General features: G+C 42.7%; 1 protein-coding gene across 9 annotated transcripts in view; it reads left to right on the top strand.

Moving 5' to 3' along the window:
* MAGI2 (membrane associated guanylate kinase, WW and PDZ domain containing 2) overlaps positions 1–21813 on the top strand; it is a 1265804-nt gene that overhangs the window by 1132731 nt on the left and 111260 nt on the right. For all 9 annotated transcript variants that reach the window (XM_087861146.1, XM_087861140.1, XM_087861142.1 and 6 more), the window contains one exon: positions 6375–6623. In XM_087861146.1, the coding sequence (XP_087717272.1) occupies positions 6375–6623 (249 nt within the window). The remainder of the gene's footprint in view (positions 1–6374; positions 6624–21813) is intronic.

Consider the following 21813-nt stretch of genomic DNA (forward strand, 5'->3'; position numbering starts at 1 on the left):
ATTACAAAAATACAGCTGTGCATCACTCTGAGAAAACACAATTCATTTAATTCCAAACTTATGAAACCGGTAAATTGGAAGTAATTATTCCCTTTACAGCCATTTCCTAGTTTCATAAAAGAATCCACCAAAGACTTCACTTTTAAAAGTCAAGTCTTCACAGTCATAATACAGTTCAGTTTATCTCTCTCCACCATCTCGGTCCTCCCCAAAAAGATTTCTATTGTTATGAATATGTCTGTTACAAAAATTGACTATTTTTCATAATCCAAGCACTCAGAAATGTTGGCAATAGGGTTCCAAACTGCCTGCGCTTTGCCCTGCGAATTACAGGAGGAAAGCACCAATGGTGTTCTGTCGCCTGCTGCCCTCATGGCCACTGGCCTCTCTGCTCAGCCCCCTGGCTCTCCTCATGCAGATCAGGAGGGACCTCAGTGGCAGGAGCTGCCTCATGTTACAGATAAGGAAACCAAGGCCCAGAGGTTGGGTAGCTTGCCCAGGAGTCTGCAGTGAGCCATTGATAATGCAGAGGCTCTTGGCTCCCCAACCAGTGAGTCTTGCTTTATCCCACCTTCGGGCCCCCTCCCATCCCACCCACAGGGAATTCAAAGACGTGAGACCAACTGTTAGCAAATGTCACTCCCTAACCTAAGTGGTCTTCCGTATGTGTTATTATTATAAGGCGTCTGAATCAAAAAAAAAAGGGGGGGGGGTGTTGGGGAGCCACTGGCTAATCACAGGCTGTGAATGACTAGGGAAGATAAGACTAATTATTAATTGAACTAAAAACCCTTTTCTATTCCAGTCTTCTAGAAACTAGACTTTGATCAAGGGCAATCATTTAAAAGGGCAAGTCAGAAGAATTGTCAGCCCTCACCAGTAGGGCCTACTATATATCTTGTATCGTATGGAGGTTTTGCTAAGAAGTGCCATTCATCTTCAGAAATTCATGGCATACCACTTGATCCAAAGAAGTAAAACACCTTGAATTATTCCTTATCCTTGGGCAAGATGCCAGGAGGAAGACAGTGTTTGCTTGGTTAACATTTAACTGTCTCTCTCCCTAAGAGTGATTTTTAATAAAAAGTTTGCTGTGCTGTATGTTCTGTAACCCGGAGATAAATTAAAAAGATACCTGATTTACCAGGAAATATACTGCAAGGTGCAAAACCAATGCACCAACATAATTTCATGCTCCCTTTGCCACCAGCTGATTATCGAAAATTAAATTTTGTTTTAATCAACCCAAGCTATTGGAGTGTATGCCAAATGCTCCAAAAATGTATTCTTGCAATTTGTGGATCTTGTGACTTTTGTGAAGATGCTCTTTGCAGTTCTTACCAACTTTACTCATTTAGGTTTTCGAGTGCATTTCAAGTGCATTTAATTTTTGAAAATGCTCGGCTGCAGACTGCTCGTTCACACCAGGAGAGTTTCCAAGTTAATTCAGCTCACTCTTCCTTGAAAGCTTCATCAGTATTGAAAATGATTAAGTTCAGGAAAGGATACTTTGATATTAAAGTAAATGCCTAGAAATAGGATGGAACAGATTTTTTAAAGGCATAGGAAGATAGCTTTTCTTCATAGCTGCTGTTTCTCCAACAATGAGAAGGGACAGCCACAAATGGATATGACAGTGAAGATGCCTTTTCAAGAGCTGTTATCGTTATTATTATTATGCTTTCCCAAGCAAAGGCAGTGGGAGATGCAAGCCTGGCTTACGATGAGATGGTTCAAAGCTGAAGGAAATGAGCAATCAGCTTGTGAAGAGATAGAAGATGGGTGAGAAGAGGGCCAAAGTTGCCGCCTGCTTGCACAAAGGAGCGGTATCAGGAGCTGGGAAGAAGGAGGGTCATAAAGGTTAAAGCCTTATGCTTGCCTCGGTTTGTGCAAATGTCCTGTCCCTCCTCAGAAGACACCAAGCACTGGCTTCCAAGTTCACGCTCATGAGAAAACCACATCTATTAGGAGAGATACTGCCTAGTTAGTTACATTGGGCAAAAATTAAAGTAACACAAAAGCCTTCTGCAAATGTTAAAATATTTTAAAAGGGTACATGCTAAAGACATAAAGGCAGAGTTTTCAATGAGGCAATGACAAGCTAGATCCTCAAAAAGGAGAAATTGTGGAGTAAAGGAAGGAAACATCCAATAATGCATCCAGTTTTATTTACCAGATAATTATAGCACAGATCTTGCACTTTAAACTAGTTTTGAGGGGTGCCTGGGTGGCTCAGTTGGTTAAGCATCTGCCTTCGGCTCAGGTCATGATCCCAAAGTGCTGGGATCGAGCCCCAAGTTGGGTTCTCTGTTCATCAGGGAATCTGCTTCTCCCTCTCCCTCTGCTTCTCTCCTCACTCCTGCTCTCTCTTTCTCTCTCTCTCTCACACTCTCTCTCTCTCAAATAATCTTTAAAAAAAATTTTTTAATTGAAAAAATAAACTGGTTTTGAGAGCTGTCTTATCCATGCCACCAGCTCCAGTGTTGAGCTATTTTCCCCCCAAGGATAGTAGGAGAGTGGCTTTAATTATTACACTGAAGTTTAAATATTTATATGTTTAGTAGCTCAGCTTTGAGATGTTCAACCTAATGACACATTATTTTGAATACACATTATTCGTCTGAGAGAAGGGTGTCTCTGAGGAATTTCCTAATGTGTCAATCTAGAATTGATGTGAAAGAACATTTTATGACTTAATCAAAACACGTTTGAGTCCGTCTTAAAGCTATCCATCAGTACTTTTCTCGCACATCTAAGGGAAAGTCTAATTCTTGGCTTACTGCCTAAAAAGACGAGGTTTTCTTGGCAGCTGGCTGAAAAGTTTAGGCATTGTTTAGGGTGCCGGTGGATTCCCTGGTCCTGGTTACTACACTTTTTGTCAATTCTAAACACGTTCCCTTCTTCTTTGTGAGCATGTCACCATTTAAATAAGTTATCTGCTTTGAGGAGTATAGATCAGGAGTGCACACACTCAAATGCCTCTCAGGCAGGCCAGCCTCTGACTTTGGTGGGGACCTGTGGGCCTCCCCCTGCTCCATCAGGCCCCATGAGGATGCTCATTGCATGTGGACACCCCAGTCTGGGCCAGCATACCCCATTGCCTCAGCCACGCTTTGAGATAAGACATCTCCAGTGCTATCATGCCTCTGGGGTACAGCCCTGAGAAGAGGCCCGGGAATACCCTGGAAGCAGGCAAGCGCTGTTTGTTACAGAACCCTGGAGTCCTGGTAGCCAGCGTCTGATCTGGAAAAGAAACAAGGGCTCTGGTTGAACAAGTCCCTTTGGCCCTGCCATCTTCCTCGCTCTACGGGTAACTGAGTAAGTCAGGAATTCGCAGGAGACACCGGGAGTTGGTTGGCACTGTGGTGACTTGCTGTCACAAACCCAGTAAAGGGAGCAGCCACTGTCCAGCTCAAGCTGATAACTGCCAAGAGAAACTAGAAATCCATATTTCTGTAAAATCTCCCTTTTTAAAAACATAGACAATCAATTTTAACAATTATTAAACAAAATATAGGCCAGCACTGGACACAAATAATGGATCGGTCTGTGGGCCAGGAACAGCCCCTGGCCAGTAGTTGACTGTTCTCATGGAAACCATCTCACCTGGACAGCATTGCCAACAACGCCTGCCTTCCCAAACAGAGAGCTCTTCCAGTCAGCTCAGTGATGATTTCTAGTGTGAGTGGCGAGGACAAAACAGAAGCTCAACCTAAAAATTAATTATTTGGCTTGAGTAGATACTAATGGCCCGAATTCTGTACGCCCATTTGTGTGAGAGCCAAAAGGATGAGTCAGGGATGCTGGAAGTTAGTGGATTAAATGAATAAATAAATAAATAAAGTGAATCTTCTAAAACAACACCGTCCATGCCGTACCCCAGCAAGGGTCGTTGGCAAGAAGACAATCTCATTGGGATCTAGACCCCTCTGAGTAGAAAAATGATGTGGAATCAATTCTATCCCTCAAAATCTACCATTGGAAATCTTCTTAACTCCCTGGTTTCGAATGTGCTCATGTTGTTAAAGATGAAGACCTTTGTTCTAGGGGTTGAAAGAGAAGTCCAAAAGCACTAGAACGGTATTTCTGTTAATGTTTTGGACTCTTTCCCTTCCCTAGGGACCATTCACGTTGATTAATCGATGACGTGCTTTCTCCCTCTGGAACCCGTGGTAGAGCCCCTCCCAGCCACTTACTGCAAAGACAGATCATTTTCCTTTGTTGCTGCTCTACTGACAGGCGCAGCCCTCAACCCCTAAACTATGACAGCCAGAAAATGAGATCTCTCTTGTCACTGCCTATGACATTTAGTTACTGATTTGGTCCAATAACTCGGGGAAATTTTCAATTTAATGTTGCAGCCTAATAATTGTTTGTTTTTCTTCCTCCTGACTATCTCTAATCACTTTATTTCCAACTCGCACAAGGACTGATAAAGGACATGTGCTTCAGCAAGACAATAACAGCTTGTCTTTGGATGGTATTTTCTCATGGGGAGGGTACATTTTACAGACAGTTCTAAATTCTGATAGGAAAGAGGGAAAGGCTTTGACATTGGCACTTTGTTCTTTTCTCACCTCGGTACATTTCTTACAGATGAAAAGCATCCATTTGTTTTCTTTAATTAAAGCCTGATTAATTAAATCTTACAGAAAAATTCAAATTTATCCAATGATAATAAGCAGCAGCCTGGGTCTTATTCTGCTAGTATAAATAAGAAATGAATACATTTTTGTAAGACTATTTTTTAATCTGAGTATGTGAATAAATGTAGCTCCTTTTTCTTTACATATCAGTAGAACAAAAACTCTCTTGTAGTCTGTGTTCTTTCTCCCCGATTTTTGAAATGATTTTTGATTTTTGAAATGAAGTGATTTTTCATTTCAGAATGGAATTGCGGCTTATCAAGTTAAAAGCCTTCACTGGAACTTTTGCTAATTATTTTTAACTTGCCATATGAGACACCTACCAGAGCTCTAAATAAGAGACCACATCTAGAGACCCAAAAAGGAATCATTAATTGTGGTTTCTTTCCTTCTTACTATTTCTCTGTTCCATAAACATCTTTTGAGCACACTAATCAAATTGTAAGATGGAGATGAAACAGTCCTATTTCTAATTACAGTATTCTAGGTGCCCGCTTCTGTTCTTTTAATCAGAATACCAAAACCTAGGTATTAAATTGACAAAATTCTTTCTCAATGACAGATGAACTTTCATTTTTAAAAAGCAGCTTCTCTTGGCTGCCAGCGTTCTATCATTTCTCCCTGTAAATAAGCTTGTTTTCTCATGGAAGTATTGGTTTGGTTTATGTGGCTGATAATAGAGTATATTTTGTAATAATGCAGAATATAAATGAGCAAAACCACCCACACCTCACTGAGAAATTCAAAACTCGTCATCCCTTGGCCTGATATCATTGTTAGATTTAATCCTAGAGTGAGTGAATAAAAGAAGGATCCTTTAAGAAAGAAGTTTCCCACCTACTCGGAGTAAATTAACACTTCTAGGCTAACAGAATATCACAGAATTAAATAAAACCATGGCTTTTTAGTAAAATTATGATAGGTCCCTTTACATGGACATCCTGGGCTATTAGCCCCACTTACCATACCCCTCCAGCAGCATTGCTCAGTGGTGGCCTAGAAACCTCACTGGGTTTCTCTCTCCTGTGCCTAGTCTTCCTAAATCTACTAAAAACACTTTCCACAGGTGGGCCCTGAAGATGCACAGTTTTTACAAGTTCTTTAAGTAATTCTTGTGCACGGTGCAGTTTAAGATACTATCCACTTGTTTTGTAATCTTTGATCAGTTGTTATTACACAACTAAGAAACTCAATATCTGGGGGCTCCTGGGTGGCTCAGTTGGTTCAGCATCTGACTCTTGGTTTTGATTCAGGTCATGATTTCAGGGTCAGGTTGTGAGATTGAGCCCCGTGTGGGGCTCCCTTGCTCAGTGGGGAGTCTGTTTCCCCCCCCTCCCCCTCTGCCCCTCCCCCACCTCTCTCTCAAATGAATAAATAAGTCTTAAAAAAAAAAAAAAAGCTCAATATCTAAAACCAGGCATTGTCCTGGGTGGGGCTGGGGGGGTGGGGTGTTGCGAATTTAACAAGAGGAAGATATAAACTCCTAGCAGCACAGAGGAAGCTGATGAGGGGTTAGCTATGTTTGCTGTGAAGAATGGAACGGGGCTTAGACCTGGGTGCTCCATAGCCAGGTTTGTAGCCCTTCAAACGCTCTGCACCTGTGGGGACTAGAAGCCAGTCAACCAGTCTTGTAACGAAGCCAATGTCTAGAACTGCACCTAGTACACAGAGGCCCTCATCAAGACCCTTGTTAAATAACTGAGTGCCTGGGTACGCTATGTGTTGCAGGGGAGCCCTGCCCAGAGAACGGGAGGAGTCCAGGCTCCGTGTCAACCCACCACAGCTCTCCACGCAGTGACTACGCCACCTACACCAACAGCAACCACGCTGCCCCCAGTAGCAATGCCTCTCCACCTGAAGGCTTCGCCTCCCACAGCCTGCAGACCAGCGATGTGGTCATTCACCGCAAAGAGAACGAAGGCTTCGGCTTTGTCATCATCAGCTCCCTGAACAGACCTGAGTCCGGATCCACTATCAGTAAGTGATGGCTTCACATACCTTTGAATAAGAGGTCTTGTGCTCATTTGTTCTGGTGGTGGGGATACTGGACGTGCAGATCAGAGGACTCTTGTGGGCATCTTGGGGAGCCAGAAACTCGTAGGCTATGGGCGACAAATAAGACATCCTTAACATATGATTAGCCACACATTGCTGAACCTTTGGCTCAGGAAGAATGCAAGATCACATCTAATGTCCCCCTGACCCCGCAAGCCCCATAAAAGCTCTTTGTTCATATCAAAGTGGGAAGAAAATAAAACTGAGTATTGTGAGAGTGTTGGTGTGAGGGGAGGGGAGCTCCTTCCTGTTCGATAGGAAGGAAGTTCAGATACACGAAGGATCTGAGGGGAAAGCGGTTCAGGAAGGAGCTCAGCATTCAGGAACTCTATAGAAGCCCAGTGTGGCTATGATAGAATGGACATGACAACGCGGCATGAGACTAGAACAGTGGACTAGGCAGGAGCCATGCTGCACAGGGCTTCCCACGCCCATGGGAAGAGGTCTGGACGGTAGTCTTAAGTCCATGGAACCATGGAGGGGCTTAGGCAATGGACAGAAATCCAACTTACATTTTTTAAGTCTGCTCATTTGCAAAATGGAATCAGGGAAGAGAGCAAGAGTGGAAGCATGAGACAGAATCAGGAGGTCATGTAAACAGCCCTGTGGGTGCAGAGATCCTGGAACCTTCTTCCAGGGTGGCTGCAATGGATGGGGCGGGGGGTGGTGGTGTATATGACTTCACCCAGGGCTCCTCCAAATCTGTGAGTCTGTACAAGTAACAGCCAGAGGTTGTATTTCTCTTGCAGTCTCTCAGTCTTCCTTGGTGGTTTTCCTTTCAGCAACACTGTTCCAGAAGTTACTCGGCTGCCAGCAGGTGGTAGGACAGAAAAGGCAATAGGAAAACTTTCTCGTTTTTCATGTTGAAGTGATTTAGCCCAAAATATTATGGGTAGAAACACCAAAATAGAGAGCATCGAGACAAAAAATAATTAAGCCATGTTGTGGTCCTAAAATTGTTATAAATTGTGGTTGTTTCTAGCACGTGGGGTGGGGGGAGGGTTGTCAAACAATACTCAAGAAACCAAATCATTGAGAATGAGTAAGAACTTTCTATGAGACAGTTAATGTTCTCAGAACACCACCAGGACTGAATGGAAAGAATGACCCTGTTTCTCTTTACCTTTGACAAACTCAAGAATGAAAACTGTAGAAGTGTTGAACTGTAGCGAAGATGTGCAGAAACGAAAGTACATACATCTGAAAGTACAATTTCATTTCTCTTTTCCTGCATGATAAGATGAAGAAATAAATCCAATCTTTAAGCATAGAGTAAAAGCAGTATTCTGTCAGTACGATAGATGCACCAAAATTAAAAGGACATAAGACTAAAGATTTTCACGAATTATATAAACAGCGTTCCAATAATTTATACTTGGGGAAAATGTTCACAGAAAGCTTTTGTAGCTATTCCACTCAGGCAAATTGTGTATAGGGGCAGGATACCTAAAGGACCAGAATAAAAATAAAAAGTATCCCACCATAAGGAAAGCGTTCAACATGTATTTAAGGTCTGATTTCTTTGAAGCGTGATGGCATTATTACTAAATGCATAGAGAATCGTGTGTGTGTGTGCATGTGTGTGCACACACATGCACTTATCACATAGAGAAGCCACAGATGCTTTTTCTTTTTTTTTTTTTTTTTTTAATTTTTTTTTTTTTTTAAAGATTTTATTTATTTATGTGACAGAGAGACAGCCAGCGAGAGAGGGAACACAGCAGGGGGAGTGGGAGAGGAAGAAGCAGGCTCATAGCGGAAGAGCCTGATGTGGGACTCGATCCCAGATCACCAGGATCACGCCCTGAGCCGAAGGCAGACGCTTTTTTAACGACTGCGCTACCCAGGCGCCCCCGCACAGATGCTTTTTCTATTGCAAATAAAATCCATGCCTAAGTAGATCTGGAAAACGACAGGTGCATCTGCTTACAATTAATGTGAATTTTTCTTCCTACCAAGTGACATTAGACTGACCTCAAAAGAATACTTCTAGCCATTTTCAAAATGGTATTATTTTGCATCACTCTGGAGAGTGGAAATATATTTATGAGGCTTCCTGGCTTCTTTTTCCATATATTTATTTCTTTTCAATTTAAGGAGCTCGAAATGCAGGTTGCCCCCATGTTCTGTGGGAAGAACAGTTATTATACTGGTGGCCTGTAGCGTTTACAATATATAATTTGCAGCATGCACCTAAAAGCTTTCTGGGCTTGACGCTGTTTCATACTTAACTTCGGTTACAATTCTGAGCTCTAATTTTGAAGAGAAAGGCTAAGTACCTCAAGACTGGTAAAGAGCCATCCTCATGTCACATGTCCATCATCAGAATATCAAGGGTCCTTGATTCTGAGACTGGAGAGCATGGTATTGTCAGGTCCTCAGGAGTCACAATCATTCCTGGGGCTTGGGTCATTTTTCTCTTCATGTCTTACCTGAGCCCAAGGGCCACGAGTGTGATTGTGGTTTTTCTCATGGCTACTGAGCCTTTTTGTTGGTGGACAGAGCGTAACACATGTTATGCCTTTGAGAGGCAAACCGACTAAAATCATCCTGCCTGGCTTCATCATCTCCTACCTGTGTGACCTTGAGGAACTTACGTGACCTCTTTGGGCCTCAGTTTCCTTGGCTGTAAAGACAAGATAATGTTAGGAACTATGTCGAGGGGTTGCTCTGAGGGTTAAATGAATGAGTACATGGATGTGCTCAGAAAAACTCTGGCTCAGACGAAGCACTAAGTATGTCACTGTTGCTGTCCAGACCACCATTATCTTTCCATTTCAGCAGCTGCCGCTTCTTGGATAGTGCAGCGCTCACACGGGCTGTCTCTTCCTTCAGGCATGAGTCGGAGCCCGCACTCTCCCAGAGTAGCAGATGAAGGGCCAGCTCCGCATCCCATGTGCTGACCTTCTCGGAGCACAGTCTGCCCCACCTGCTGCGCCCCCGCCCGGGGCCTGGGGCAATGGTGAGGGATTAGAGCAGTGGCAGAAACACCAGTCCAGCTAAGTGTGCCTTTCTTTGCTGAGGCTTCAGGCTCAGAAGTGTCCCCAGAATTCACTAGCCAATAAACTAGAAAAGTCACCGGAAACATCAACATTGAGGCCTGAAGCTGTGCCTTTTAGAATCTCCTACAAATAATATGTCTCTATTGACTATATTAGAGAAGCTAGGAGAGATGGAAAACCCAGATACAAATTTCGCCACCCTGAAGGTGAAAAAAAAAAAAGAGTTACTTTCCATGGCTTCCTTAGTCCAGGAGAAAACTTTGCCAGGGATGCCAGATGTTCAGCCAGTTGAGAACTTGGGAGGTGGGGGTTCCTGGCTTATTTATTACCTGGCATTTAGTCTGGCTCGTTACCAAGCCTCGCATCTTTTTTTCAAAATATTATTTCCCCCAAAATTAAGAAATTTCCTTTATATTAATGTAATTAAGGAACACATGCTTCCTTCCAAAGCCAGTGACCAGGAGGCCAAATAATGCTTGGTAGCAGACAGAACTTAGAAGCCTCTGTTTGAGGTGCAAGAATATTCTTTCTGATTTAAAGTGGAAATAAGCAAGTTTCCTGAGCATTTTTATCCCATTGTCCAAAATATTAAGTATTTTTTTTCAGACCTTAAAATTGGATCCAAGGTGGGGCGCCTGGGTGGCTCACTCAGTTAAGCGTCCAACTCTTGATTTCAGCTCAGGTCATGATCTCGGGTCCTGGGATGGAGCCCCACGTCAGGCTCTGTGCTCAGCATGAAGTCTGCTTATTCTTCCTCTGCTCTCCCCGCCCCACTCTCTTTCTCTGTCTCTCTCTCAAATAAATAAATAATATCTTTAAAAATAAAATTAGATCCAAGGGAAAACAAAGTGGTTTACAGACCACAGCCTAGGATAAGAGTAATCTGTAACAGGCAATTGAATTTTAAATTCTCAAAAAAGATTCTAACAAAGGTTTGTGTACGAAGATGTCCGTTGCCATATTATTAGAAACAACCTTAGAAGCTTCTCAAAAACTGGAAATTTGGTATATTTGGGGTGTTCAAGGCATTTCCTGCCTTTGACTAACTCTCTTGTCACAGAGGTCTGTGTACACAGGGTAGAGAAGACTCAGGTGACTGACTCCGAGGGGAGCAGATGCTCGCTCTATGGAGATGTCCCTGTGGCCACGGGCCGTGGGGTTGACACAGTGGTCTGTCAGCCACCCCAGCTCAAGGCTGAGCCCTGACATCCCGGTTTTATTGCAGAACTATAACCTGTCCGCAGGTGCTTGCTGCTGCCCCCACTCGCCCCAAACCCACTTTCCCACCAGAGGTCTCCAGGAAGGGCTTTGGCACAAATGACGAAATGGAAGTAAGCCTCAGTCTCCTGGTTTTCTGTATTTTGTCAGGGAGGTTGTGTTGGCATTTACGGGGAGATTTGCATGGGCACTTGGACATCAGTGGTAGAGTTGGGCAGCTGGGGAAGGGAATCTGTAAACGGAGATGCAGGCCTGTAACCAGCTGCGAGGGAGGACGTGTTGGGGGCAGCAGCCATAGCAACAATGGCAGCGGTCCCACAGGGGCACCGTCTTTCCCGCCCTTCGGCCTTCATTCCTTTTGTCTTAACAGCCTGGGCTCTGTTTTCTCTGGGGCAGGAATGGGGTCTCAGGAGCTACAGAATCAGGGGCTGAGCCTTCTGGAGGAGGGAGACTGTGAAGTGGGCACCAAGTATTGGGGTGCACGAGAAAGGAGGCCAGATGAGCGGATGGAGACTGATGATGGGAGGATTTGGTGATCATTCTGGGGGTTCAGGGGTGCTCTTACCTGTCCCAAAGTGTCAGGTCATAGGCAGGCACTGTTGCAGGCTGTCTAAGTGGCTAGTGAGGGCTGGGGCCCTCAGGGAACCCCCCCCCCAGCAGGCCAGAGTCCTCATCCTAGGAAGAGGGTGTGCCAGGAACCCCTTCCCACACATCCCCCTGGCCATTGGCCTTACTTTACATCAGTAGGCTCTGCACACCCTTCAAGCCACTCTTTTCTTACAGAGGAGTCAAAATTTTTAAAAAGACGCAAGCGTATCACCTGTCGGCACACTGCTGGCTCAAGAGCCATCCTTCAGCTGTGTGCTGGTGCTCAACCGCTCTGTTTCCACGGGTGTGCTTTCTCTGACACAGCTTGGAGTACGGACTTGGTCACGGTAACTTTCCCTCAGGCCCACTGCAATCCGACATTCTAGAACGAGTTAGTTGTCTTCGGTAAAATGCCCTGATGACTTTTCTCAAAGTCTTTGATGATATCCGTGGGCTCTGGAGTTTAAAAGTTATTCTAGAAATTCAAAAGCTTAGCTAGCAGATCTTCTTATGACATTTTAGAGCACAGTTTCCTAGAAAGAGTGAAATAAAAGTCAACAAGCCGTGAGGCAGTTTAGGGTTTTTCCCACCAAAACTCATCCCCTACACCACGCAGCCCCTGAATTGTCATTTGACCTTAGGGAAGGTACAAATGAAAACCGAAAGCCGAGGTTTCTTTAGTCTTGCCCTCATACAAGGAGATTAAGGTCAATGCAAAGTGCATTGGACAACATGCTAGACCTTCACTTCAGCTTATCCACCACCAGCTGTGTCCCTTGAACACGTCAGGGGGCGTCCTGTGTGCTTCCTCATCTAAAATATAAGGAAAGGTGCTCTTCACTGCCACTTCCAGCTCCAAGTTATATGATGCCAGGAATCAGCAGGGAAGTGAGGTAGTAGGTTCATTTTGTCTGTGTGCGCAAAGCCTGGGGTACGTCTGAGGCCTGGATCATATTTTTCATTGGCTCAAGCTATCATTTTAAACCTGTGTAACGTTCATTTTTTATTATGCTTTGAAGGTGGCTCCTCTGTTAAGAAATGAGCTGAAGCAAGCGCTTACAGACACAAAACCAGCTCCCCTTTTGAGGCGATTTAAGGCAGTGTTTCCCTCCCCTTTTCACTTAGCACACTTGTAGAATGATAACATTTATGTAACACACTAAGATAAAAGGACTGAGGCTGCTGGAGGCAAAGGACCCCCCCCCCCCAGGGGGCCCTACCGCACACCTCACCCTACCGTCCTCAAGAGGCATTCGCTGTCTTGGCACACCTGTGTCCCGGCACACTCCTTTTATTGCCTTATGGTTACAAAGTCCTTCCCTAAATGAAGTCTCTAAATATCAGTAACCAGTAAGCGCCTCATCTTACATTTTATTGGTTTAGGTTGTGGCAGTGGATTTTCTTCAGACCTCTTCGCTGAGGCTTGTTCATTGATCACCTTAAAAGCACAGGTAATTGGTGCAACTGGTGCTGATGCTGGGACCTTGACCTTCTTGAGATCATTGTAACCTTTTGACCAATCAATGCTGCAGCCCCAAAAGTCACTGCAGGAAAGTTTCTTAAGTCATACCCATGCAGTTGAATATGGGAATTAGGAAATGAGTCTCATTCTTCTTTGTCTTGTTGGTTTGCAAAAGCAAGTTTCCTTTCAGAGTTCTTAACCAGCTTTGTAACGTGTAACACCATATTCCCTTAATCCTTAAATGAACCTCTGCTTTGGATTCCTTCAATGGCACAGTGCTTGGCTTTCACTCTGAGCTTTCTGCTGAGAGCAGCCCACTCAGGAGGCATAATGGTATCACCCACACCATTAATGTGAGTGCTTCTGTAAGAGAAGAAATACAGGACAGGTGTGGGACACCATATAAAATGCCAGTTTTCCTCCAAGTATCTGGCTTCTAAATATAACTCATGGGCCATAAGATAAGCAAATGTCTTCATAATCTTGTAGAAAATCCACATATACAAAAAAGATAAAATTGTGTTCATAGTCTGTACTGATGTACATATGTCTTAAATCAGATCAGTCTCATCACATTTATTCGTGAGGTTTACTTCCCGCTGCTGGAGGTAGCCAGGGGCTAGGGTGGGAGTGGAGTGCAGGTGCTAATGATGTGAAGTGTATCAACAAATACGCCACTTGCGACGGACAGTCCAGTCTTCCTACAACGAGACCTTGCTCATAACACTCATGATAGAAATATCTACAGAGTAGGGGCACGGGGGGGGGGTTCATTCAGTTAAGCATCTGACTTCAGCTCAAGTCGTGATCGAAGGGTCCTAGGATAGTCAGTATCCCCACTCAGTGGGGAGTCTCTTTCCCCTGTCCCTCTGCCCCTCCCCCCACTTGTGCACACACTGTCTCGTGCACGCTCTCTTTCTCCCCCTCTCTCTCAAATAAATAAAGTCTTTTAAAACAGAAATATCTACAGGGTAAAGTGCAAACACACTGCTCTTACATCTAAGACCCTAGATAACATGGACACGGCCACTTTTTAACCAACAGCTCCTCACGATTCTATTCCATCAAAGCTGGGTTAGTTACCCCTGAGAGACAACTTTTGTTTTCCTGTCCCGGTGCCCATGTTTTGCCTGCTGCCACTTGGAATGCCTCCTCTTCTCCAATAATAAATTTTACCAAGCTCTCACCCAGGCACCATGCCAAGACTCTTACATTGTGTTTAATTTTCACAGTAACCCTATGAGGTAGACTACTGCCCAAATAGTAAACATCTCTCACAGCAGCTCAAAAAGCTCTTAATCTCTTACTAAGACTCGGCCTGACCCCTTCCCCTTCTCCCTGAAGTGTTTTCTCTAATTCTTATATGGAGTTCTTACCTATAAACTCTTTAATTGTTGCCTGCTTGTTGACTTCCCTTCTATTATTATGTCTGTGGTTACTCTCTATTACTGTCATTTTACTTCCCATGTGTTCATGGTTTGCTTCCCCTAAACAGATTATAAGTTCCTTAAGGGCAGGAAATGATGACATTCTTTGAATCTCTCAGTTACTGGTAGCATGAAGTTCAAGGATTTGTCCCGTAATTTATGCTGGAGGGATTGGATTGGATCCTCCTCTAACGATCCAGCACTGTCCTCATGAAAGTAAAAGCGTGAGTGTGCCCTGCTCTCACTTTCCCTGTGCCTAGCCCTTGCTGTCCTGTCCCTGCAAGGCAGCGAGACATATCTCTGAGAATGGGGAGAGCAGCAGAGGATCCTTTCAGGGGAGGAATTGTGTGCAAGCTGGTCCTTGCCCAGCATGAGAAATTACCCTCTAATAAAGTAGAACTGGAACAATGTCCCAGAATACAGACTTCCCATCAGTTGTTCTCAGCCTGAGTAAATGATTCAACAGCCAGCTCACAGCCTGGTGAAGTCTTAGATTTGAGAGCCCTCTAAGAAATCAGGCTCGGGGGAGCCATCTTTGTGTCTCTGGGCGCCCCCTAGTCTCAAGCATCTGGGTTGCAAAGCCCTTGTCCTCTGAAGGGCCAGGCTGTGGCCTCAGTATGCTCTCTGATCTATCTCATCCTGACACTGGCTGTTCCTGGAAACGCCATCCGTCTGTGTGAACACCACCTCAGAGTTATATCATCCTTAAACAGGAGGGTTTGGATGGCATCCCAAGCTCCTTGGAAAAAAGTATTCCCTCAAATTAGTTATTCATTTCACAATCCTCATTAACAAAGCAACCCATTTCAGTTCCAGCTGAACAACTTCTCAATCACATTACTTCTTTAGAGGATCATACCGAGCTAAACCCAGGATGAATAGGACCTATTGATTAAATTCCATTTTCTCAATCCTGAGCATGACTAGTTTTGATCCCAAGTTAAAACCTGGCTGCCAAAGTCCTACAAGGAAGCAGACAAGCAAACACAAAAAGATTTTACATCAAATCCTGAGTACTCTGATGTCTGAACATTGAAGCATCTATTAACTAAAATGGAAAGACAATTGTAAAGATTTCACTCTCTTAACACTAACAAATGTAAAGATCATTTAATTGTAAGAGTGAGTCCACAGAGAAACACCATCATTCTTATTTATTTTCAAATAGAGGAGCAATGTAGCCTATCAAAAAATCTGTGAGTGCTCACAGTGCCTTTTTTTTAAATTCTAGACCATTTTTCTTATCGTTTGAATAGAGCGTATAAATCATAAGTTTTCCCCACTTTTATAAGGGCACTAATACTGTTCATGAGGACTCTACCTTCATGGCCTAATCACCTCCCAAGGTCCCACCTCCAAATAGCATCTCTTTGGGGATTAGGTTTCAGCATATAAATTTGGGGAGAACACAAATATCTAGTCTATAGTATCACTTTAGCCAGTGGTACTGAGATTCCCTGGTGCTAAGGAGCTAACAGAAGACTGACAGGTGTAGCTCTCAACTCCAATCAGTGTGTAAGATCACAAGATTTAAAGCAGGCCTCCAGGTACCCAAGTTGATCTTAGCCAGATTTGTACACAACTGCGTATCCCCTCTTGTGAGACTAAGGCAAGCTGTTACCCAAAAATGCTTTCCAGATATAAACCTTAGATACATCAGGCCCTCTTGACTGCCACTGCTAATGCCTTAGTAGCGGTTCTAGATTAGCATTGTGCAGTAGAACTTTCTTCGGTGGTGGCGGTGTTCTGTGCTGCACTATACAGCACTGCAGCCAGTAGCCGCATGTGGCGGTGGAGCACTTGAAACACCGTTAGTGTGGCTGAGGAATCACATTTTTAACTGCCTTTCATTTCCATTAAGTTAAATAGCCCCACGCAGCTAGCTCGTGGCTACACGTTGGACTGCGGGTCAAACATTGCAGCCCTGCGCTGGAGCACAGTAGTGGCCTCTAGGTGGCCTCCCTGGCCCCAGCCTTCTCACCACCCTCCACACTGTTACCATGGCGCTCTGTCTACAACGACCAGTCTGATGATATCACTTACCTTTTCTGATCCATTAGTGGCTTCTCATGTGGCTGTAAAATCAATCCCAAGCCCCTGGCACAACCAATAAGCCTCTCGCGGTCTGTCCCTTCCTACGTTGATCCAGTCTCCCTGTGTGTGCTCGTTGCACTCCCACACCCACAATTCGGACTCTGCTAATGCACACACACATCTGTGCCTTTGCCCAGTCACACGGCCTGTGACTGAGGTGCCCTCCCCATCCTTGCCCACCTGGAGAAGTCCGATTCATCTTTAAAACACAGACTAGGCAGTGTTTCCTCTCTGAAGGCTTCCTAGACACCCCACTCTCCCCTCCCTACCTCCTGCCTCCTACTTACTTGACACTGTTCTTTTTTACTTCTGTTCATGTCCATCCCAAACCTTCTCTTGATCTCTCCCTACTTTTTCACTCTTTCTCCCACTTTTAAGGTTTAATCATATATAGTATATTTTATCCCCTTTAGGCTGTAAGCTGTCAGGTTTGACAAACATGTTTAGTTCTATAACTACGGCCACCGTGAAGTCATCCCCTCCGTCCACTCCCAGCCCCAACAACCACAGATTCGTTTTCTGTTCTAGTTTTGCCTAGTCCTGTAAAAAGGGAATCACGTGGTACGTAGCCTTTGGACTCTGGCTTCTTCCACTTAGCATGATGTACTTTATATTCGTCCATGCTGCTTCATGGGTCCACATTGGTTCCTTTTTAATTGCTGAGAAGTCTTCCGTTGTGTGCGTGTACCATAGTTTGTTATCCGTTCCCTCGCTGAAGGCTGTTCAGATTGTTAACTTTTGAATGATTGTGAATAAAACAGCTATGAAAATTTTCATTTAGGTTTTAGCATGAAAATCGTTTTCATTTCACTTGAATAAGTACTTCAGGCAGGGTTGCTGGTTCAAGTCGTTTCCGAAGTGGTGTACCATTCTGTACTCCCCACTGTGAGGGTTCCAGGTGGTCTACATCCTGTGTGAGGACTTATTTTCAGGCTTTCTTGTGGTCATTGTTGTTTGGATTTTAGCCACTCGAGTAGGTGTGTAGTGATGTCTCATTTTGGTTTGCGGCTGCATTTCTTCCCTAAGGACTAATGATGTTGCAGGTTTTTCATATATTTTTTGTGCCTTCCTTCTATCTTTGGTGATTCGCTTTGTCACTCCCGGTCTCTTCCCTCTAGCGTGTAATTGGTATTTCACTGTGGACAACAAAATACATTTGCAGGCTCTTTAGCCTTCCAGTTTTCATTTCTCACTCATTTCTCATGTTAGAGTAATAAAACCCATTTTATGATGATGATCTCAGGTGAAATTAATTATGGAGACATGTCTTATAGTAAAACTGAAAACACATATAGTCACTAAGCTTTAAAATGCAAGGGGTGAGAGAAAAGGCATGTAGGCAGAAATCTAAACGAAGTTAAAATGTGCAGTACTGGGAGAAGAAAGAGAAGGATACGAAAGAAAAACTGTGAGTGATAGCCTCCCTTTCAAATAAGGAAACTCCAGCATGATTTATTTGGCCACTCCCAGGTCACACAGAAGTTGTTTTCAAAGTTTATATATGATCAAGATCTCCTCCTTCCTGAACACTTTGCTTAAGGGCCTTTTCATATTTAGTTTTATCCAGTCGTGGAAAATTGCATTATTTCAAGTTAAAACATGATATACCCTGTTCATGGAACTTTGGCTTCTGTGGGAAACTGAAGATCCCATAAATATTCATGTAATCTTCTGGATAACATATTGAAAAGGACAGCTGGCTCAGGAGGGATCATTTGCCTGGGTTAGTATCTGTTTCCGTTTACATTAAGAAAATATTGCAAGAAGTTATTATCTACCGGAGGGCTTAGGGGAATACAATGAAAAGCTGATACTGCACCTGATTGCTTTTGACATTTACCTATTGTAACAGGGAAACTGTGTGAAGATAGCCAAGTGACTTTTTACAAAACACAATTTCAGAAGCTATAAAAGGAAAAAGGAGATGGCAGAGATAGAATACACTGCATCTGTAAAAATGAGAAACATGGCTTGTCAGCAACACCTGCTTGTAACTATCAACCATTTCTACTGGGCCTGCTGAGAAATCACTGAAAGCCAAGTACATTGATGGGTGTGAAGTCTCAAAAGGCGGTCAAAAGATACAGAGGAAAAAACGTGTGGTTTTATTGAACACTTTTAACCCAATACCTGGAGTTGATGAAATGTAATTTTACGACAATTTTCTCAACTCTTGAAAAGAAACAGTTGGGTTTTTTAAAATTTTTATCTGTCAGGGCTACTGGAGACAATAGGACTTTTAAAGTTTGGGTACATAAATTATTAACATATCCTGTTTTCCAAATAGACTCCGGATCTCTAACTGCTATACTGAAATACAGATTGCAACAACTGATTTAAATTTACAAAAGATATTTCCAGTTCCTAATTAATGGTGGTAAAATGATAACATGCTTATCTCCTCCCATTGCTTAGATACCAATTAAATGGGAGTAAATGAAGAAGAAAGCAATGAGCATGAGGGGAGAAGGTATTTTAAAAACAAAAATGTGGCAACTCATTTTGCAGGACAGAGGAAACCAAAAAGAAATGGATCACACAGATCTTCTCATTTCTTTAGAAACTCAGCAGCTCAGAACTTGAACAGCTCAGGACAGAATGGAACACAACAACCATGACCACCAAATGTGAAATGCTCATTTTTAAAATAGAAAAACAACCAAGGGAAGAAACAATAATGAAAGAATACTAGAAGAAATGGAGATAATCAAGGGCACAAAAGAAAGCTTCAAAACCATCTCACTCATATACATAAATATGAGAAGATATTACAACCTTATGATTTTTTATTTTGTAATGAAAGTAGAATACTATAAAAAAGAATGCTATGATTAAAGAAAGAATTCTTAGAAATTGAAAATATCATAGCTGAAATTAAAAATTCAGCACAAGGATTGAAAGGAAGAGTAAAGGAAATCACACAGGAGTAGGACAAAAAGAAAGAGAAAGTATGAGAGAAGTGATAATTGACAGAACAACCCAGGAAAGCAGTATCTAGCCAATAAGAGTTTCAAAAAGAGAGACCAAAGAAACAGAATGGAAGTTATCAAAGAATCACTATAATGAGGGGTGGCTGGGTGGCTCAGTTGGTTAAGCGTCTGCCTTCAGCTCAGGTCATGATCTCAGGGTCCTGGGATCGAGCCCCACATCAGGCTCCTTGCTTAGCGGGGAGCCTGCTTCTCCCTCTGCCTGCTGTTCTCCCTGCTTGTGCACACTCTCTTTCTCTCTGACAAATAACTAAATAAAATCTTTTTTTAAAAAATACTATAATGAAAGTTCCCAAAACCAAAACTAAAGGAACGAGTCTCCGGACTGAAAAGAACCACAGCATAATGCATCATTGTGAAACTTTAGAACCCAAAAAGTACAACAAGGACAATCATAAACATTTCTAAAAGGTTAAGGGGAAATGAATAGATAACATACAGGAAGCAAAAATCCTAATGGATTCAGACTTCTTAATAGCAACGCTGGATACCAGAAAACAATGGAGTAATGCCTGTAATTCTGAGGAAAAATAACTTTTTCAATATGTAATTTCATATAATCTAGAATTTTAGTTAGAATTCAATCAAAAGAGAAGGTAAAAATGAAGACGTTTTCAAACATTAAATACAATTTTTTTTTCTACTCTGCACGTTTTCTTGGGAAGATTCTGTAGCATGTGCTCTAGCAAAATGAGAGAGTGAATCAGAAAAGGTATCCCAGGGGTTACAGAAGCATGCGTCTCACGTTGGAGTGCAACAGGAATCCTCTGAACATCACTGAGCAGCAGACCTTGAGAGAAATCTACCTACCTATGGGAGGGAGGACCCCCACCCCCACCCCGGGCTCAACAACAGATGACTTGAGCAGCTTTTTAGGGGAAACAATTAGGAAACAGCATATTGTAGACGTGGGGGGGGGGGGAAGGACACAATCAGAAACATGATTCAGGGTGGGGAGGGAGGAAAGCTAAAAGAAAAAAAATGGAACCACCAAACACTATAGTGAGCAATAGTTACAAGGTAAGACCATAAACAGTGATAACTGGTTTAACTCCAACTAGTGATAAAACTGTATTGGGATAAGGAGAGGAGGTGGGTTGCAGGGTGAGAGTGCCAAATCCTCTATCATAATAGGAAGTCAATAGATTTGACTCCAGTTGACAATTAAGAAATAGCCGTATGAGACTATAATTTAGAAATATGAAGAAGAAACAGCTGACAGATTTTCAGTGTTTGCCTTTGGGTCACAGAACTGGAGAGGACGTCAGAGGATTAGGGCAGGAGACTAAGGTTTTTCACTTACAAGCATTTTGGTTGCCTTTTAATTTGTGCATGAATTACTTAAGTTGGTTTAATTAAAGATTTCCAACCACTAGAAGACAATTATTCTGTTTAGTTTGTCCCTTTTACATCATGACATGAGTTTTGAAATTTTTATATGATTTTCTCATTTTAGAGAGTAATCCAGTATTTTCAAGTAATGATTTGATAAAGCTTCTGCAATTAAATTATAAATAAAAGGAACCTCTTATTCAGGAACTCAATTTGTCATAAAGCAAGCAACTAACCCTTTGAAAGATAGATTGGTTTGTTTGGGAGGTGGGTGTAATACCACCTCTCAACCCTGTGACTATTTTTATTAAGGAGTAAAACAACTTGTTTTTCTGCTTTGCGGAAGAGACCCTTTATCATATTTTAATATTAGTAACTGTCTAATTTTTTTTCTATTATTACTGAATCCATTGCTGTTTGGTTATTTGTAAGCAAAACTTGCTAAAAACTATATAGTTTTACTCATGAAAATTATTCAAGGTGAACAACATAGTACTTCCCCATCTACTCCTTGACTAGAGAATCTTGAGTTGCTGATTTTTACTGAGTGATGGAAATGTGTTTCTTTTTCAGGGTGTTTTGGTTTTGTTTTTGTTTATGTTTGGCGGGGGAGGGGGTAGGCTTGCAAAAAAATACTAAATAAGGTTGACATTTGACTTAAGGGATCAAATTTTCTGTAGTAACTTTCAGACCAAAATAGGTCAAAAAGAATGTGCCAGCTACCTAGAAATTAGCAAAGTAAAAAGTGAGTCCTTAGGATATGCTGTGAAATGAGAAGTCCCTCCACAGAAGATACAGGTTTAAATATCTAGAAGTGGAACTGTTTTTCCATTCTGTCTGTTCATTTCCTCATTGCCTCACACCTGGCCTCCTGGCCGGTGACAGACCTGAGGATCATGACTATTCTGAAGTTTCTTTGGCTCCTACCATTCTAATGTCTAGACATTTCGTCAGATTATGAGGGAAATATATCAAAAATACCTAAATTCCTTGAAATAGGGT

Source organism: Ursus americanus, chromosome 3, assembly GCF_024610735.1.
Source record: "Ursus americanus isolate L20-20 chromosome 3, mUrsAme1.1.p, whole genome shotgun sequence".
Classification (NCBI taxonomy): Eukaryota; Metazoa; Chordata; class Mammalia; order Carnivora; family Ursidae; genus Ursus; species Ursus americanus.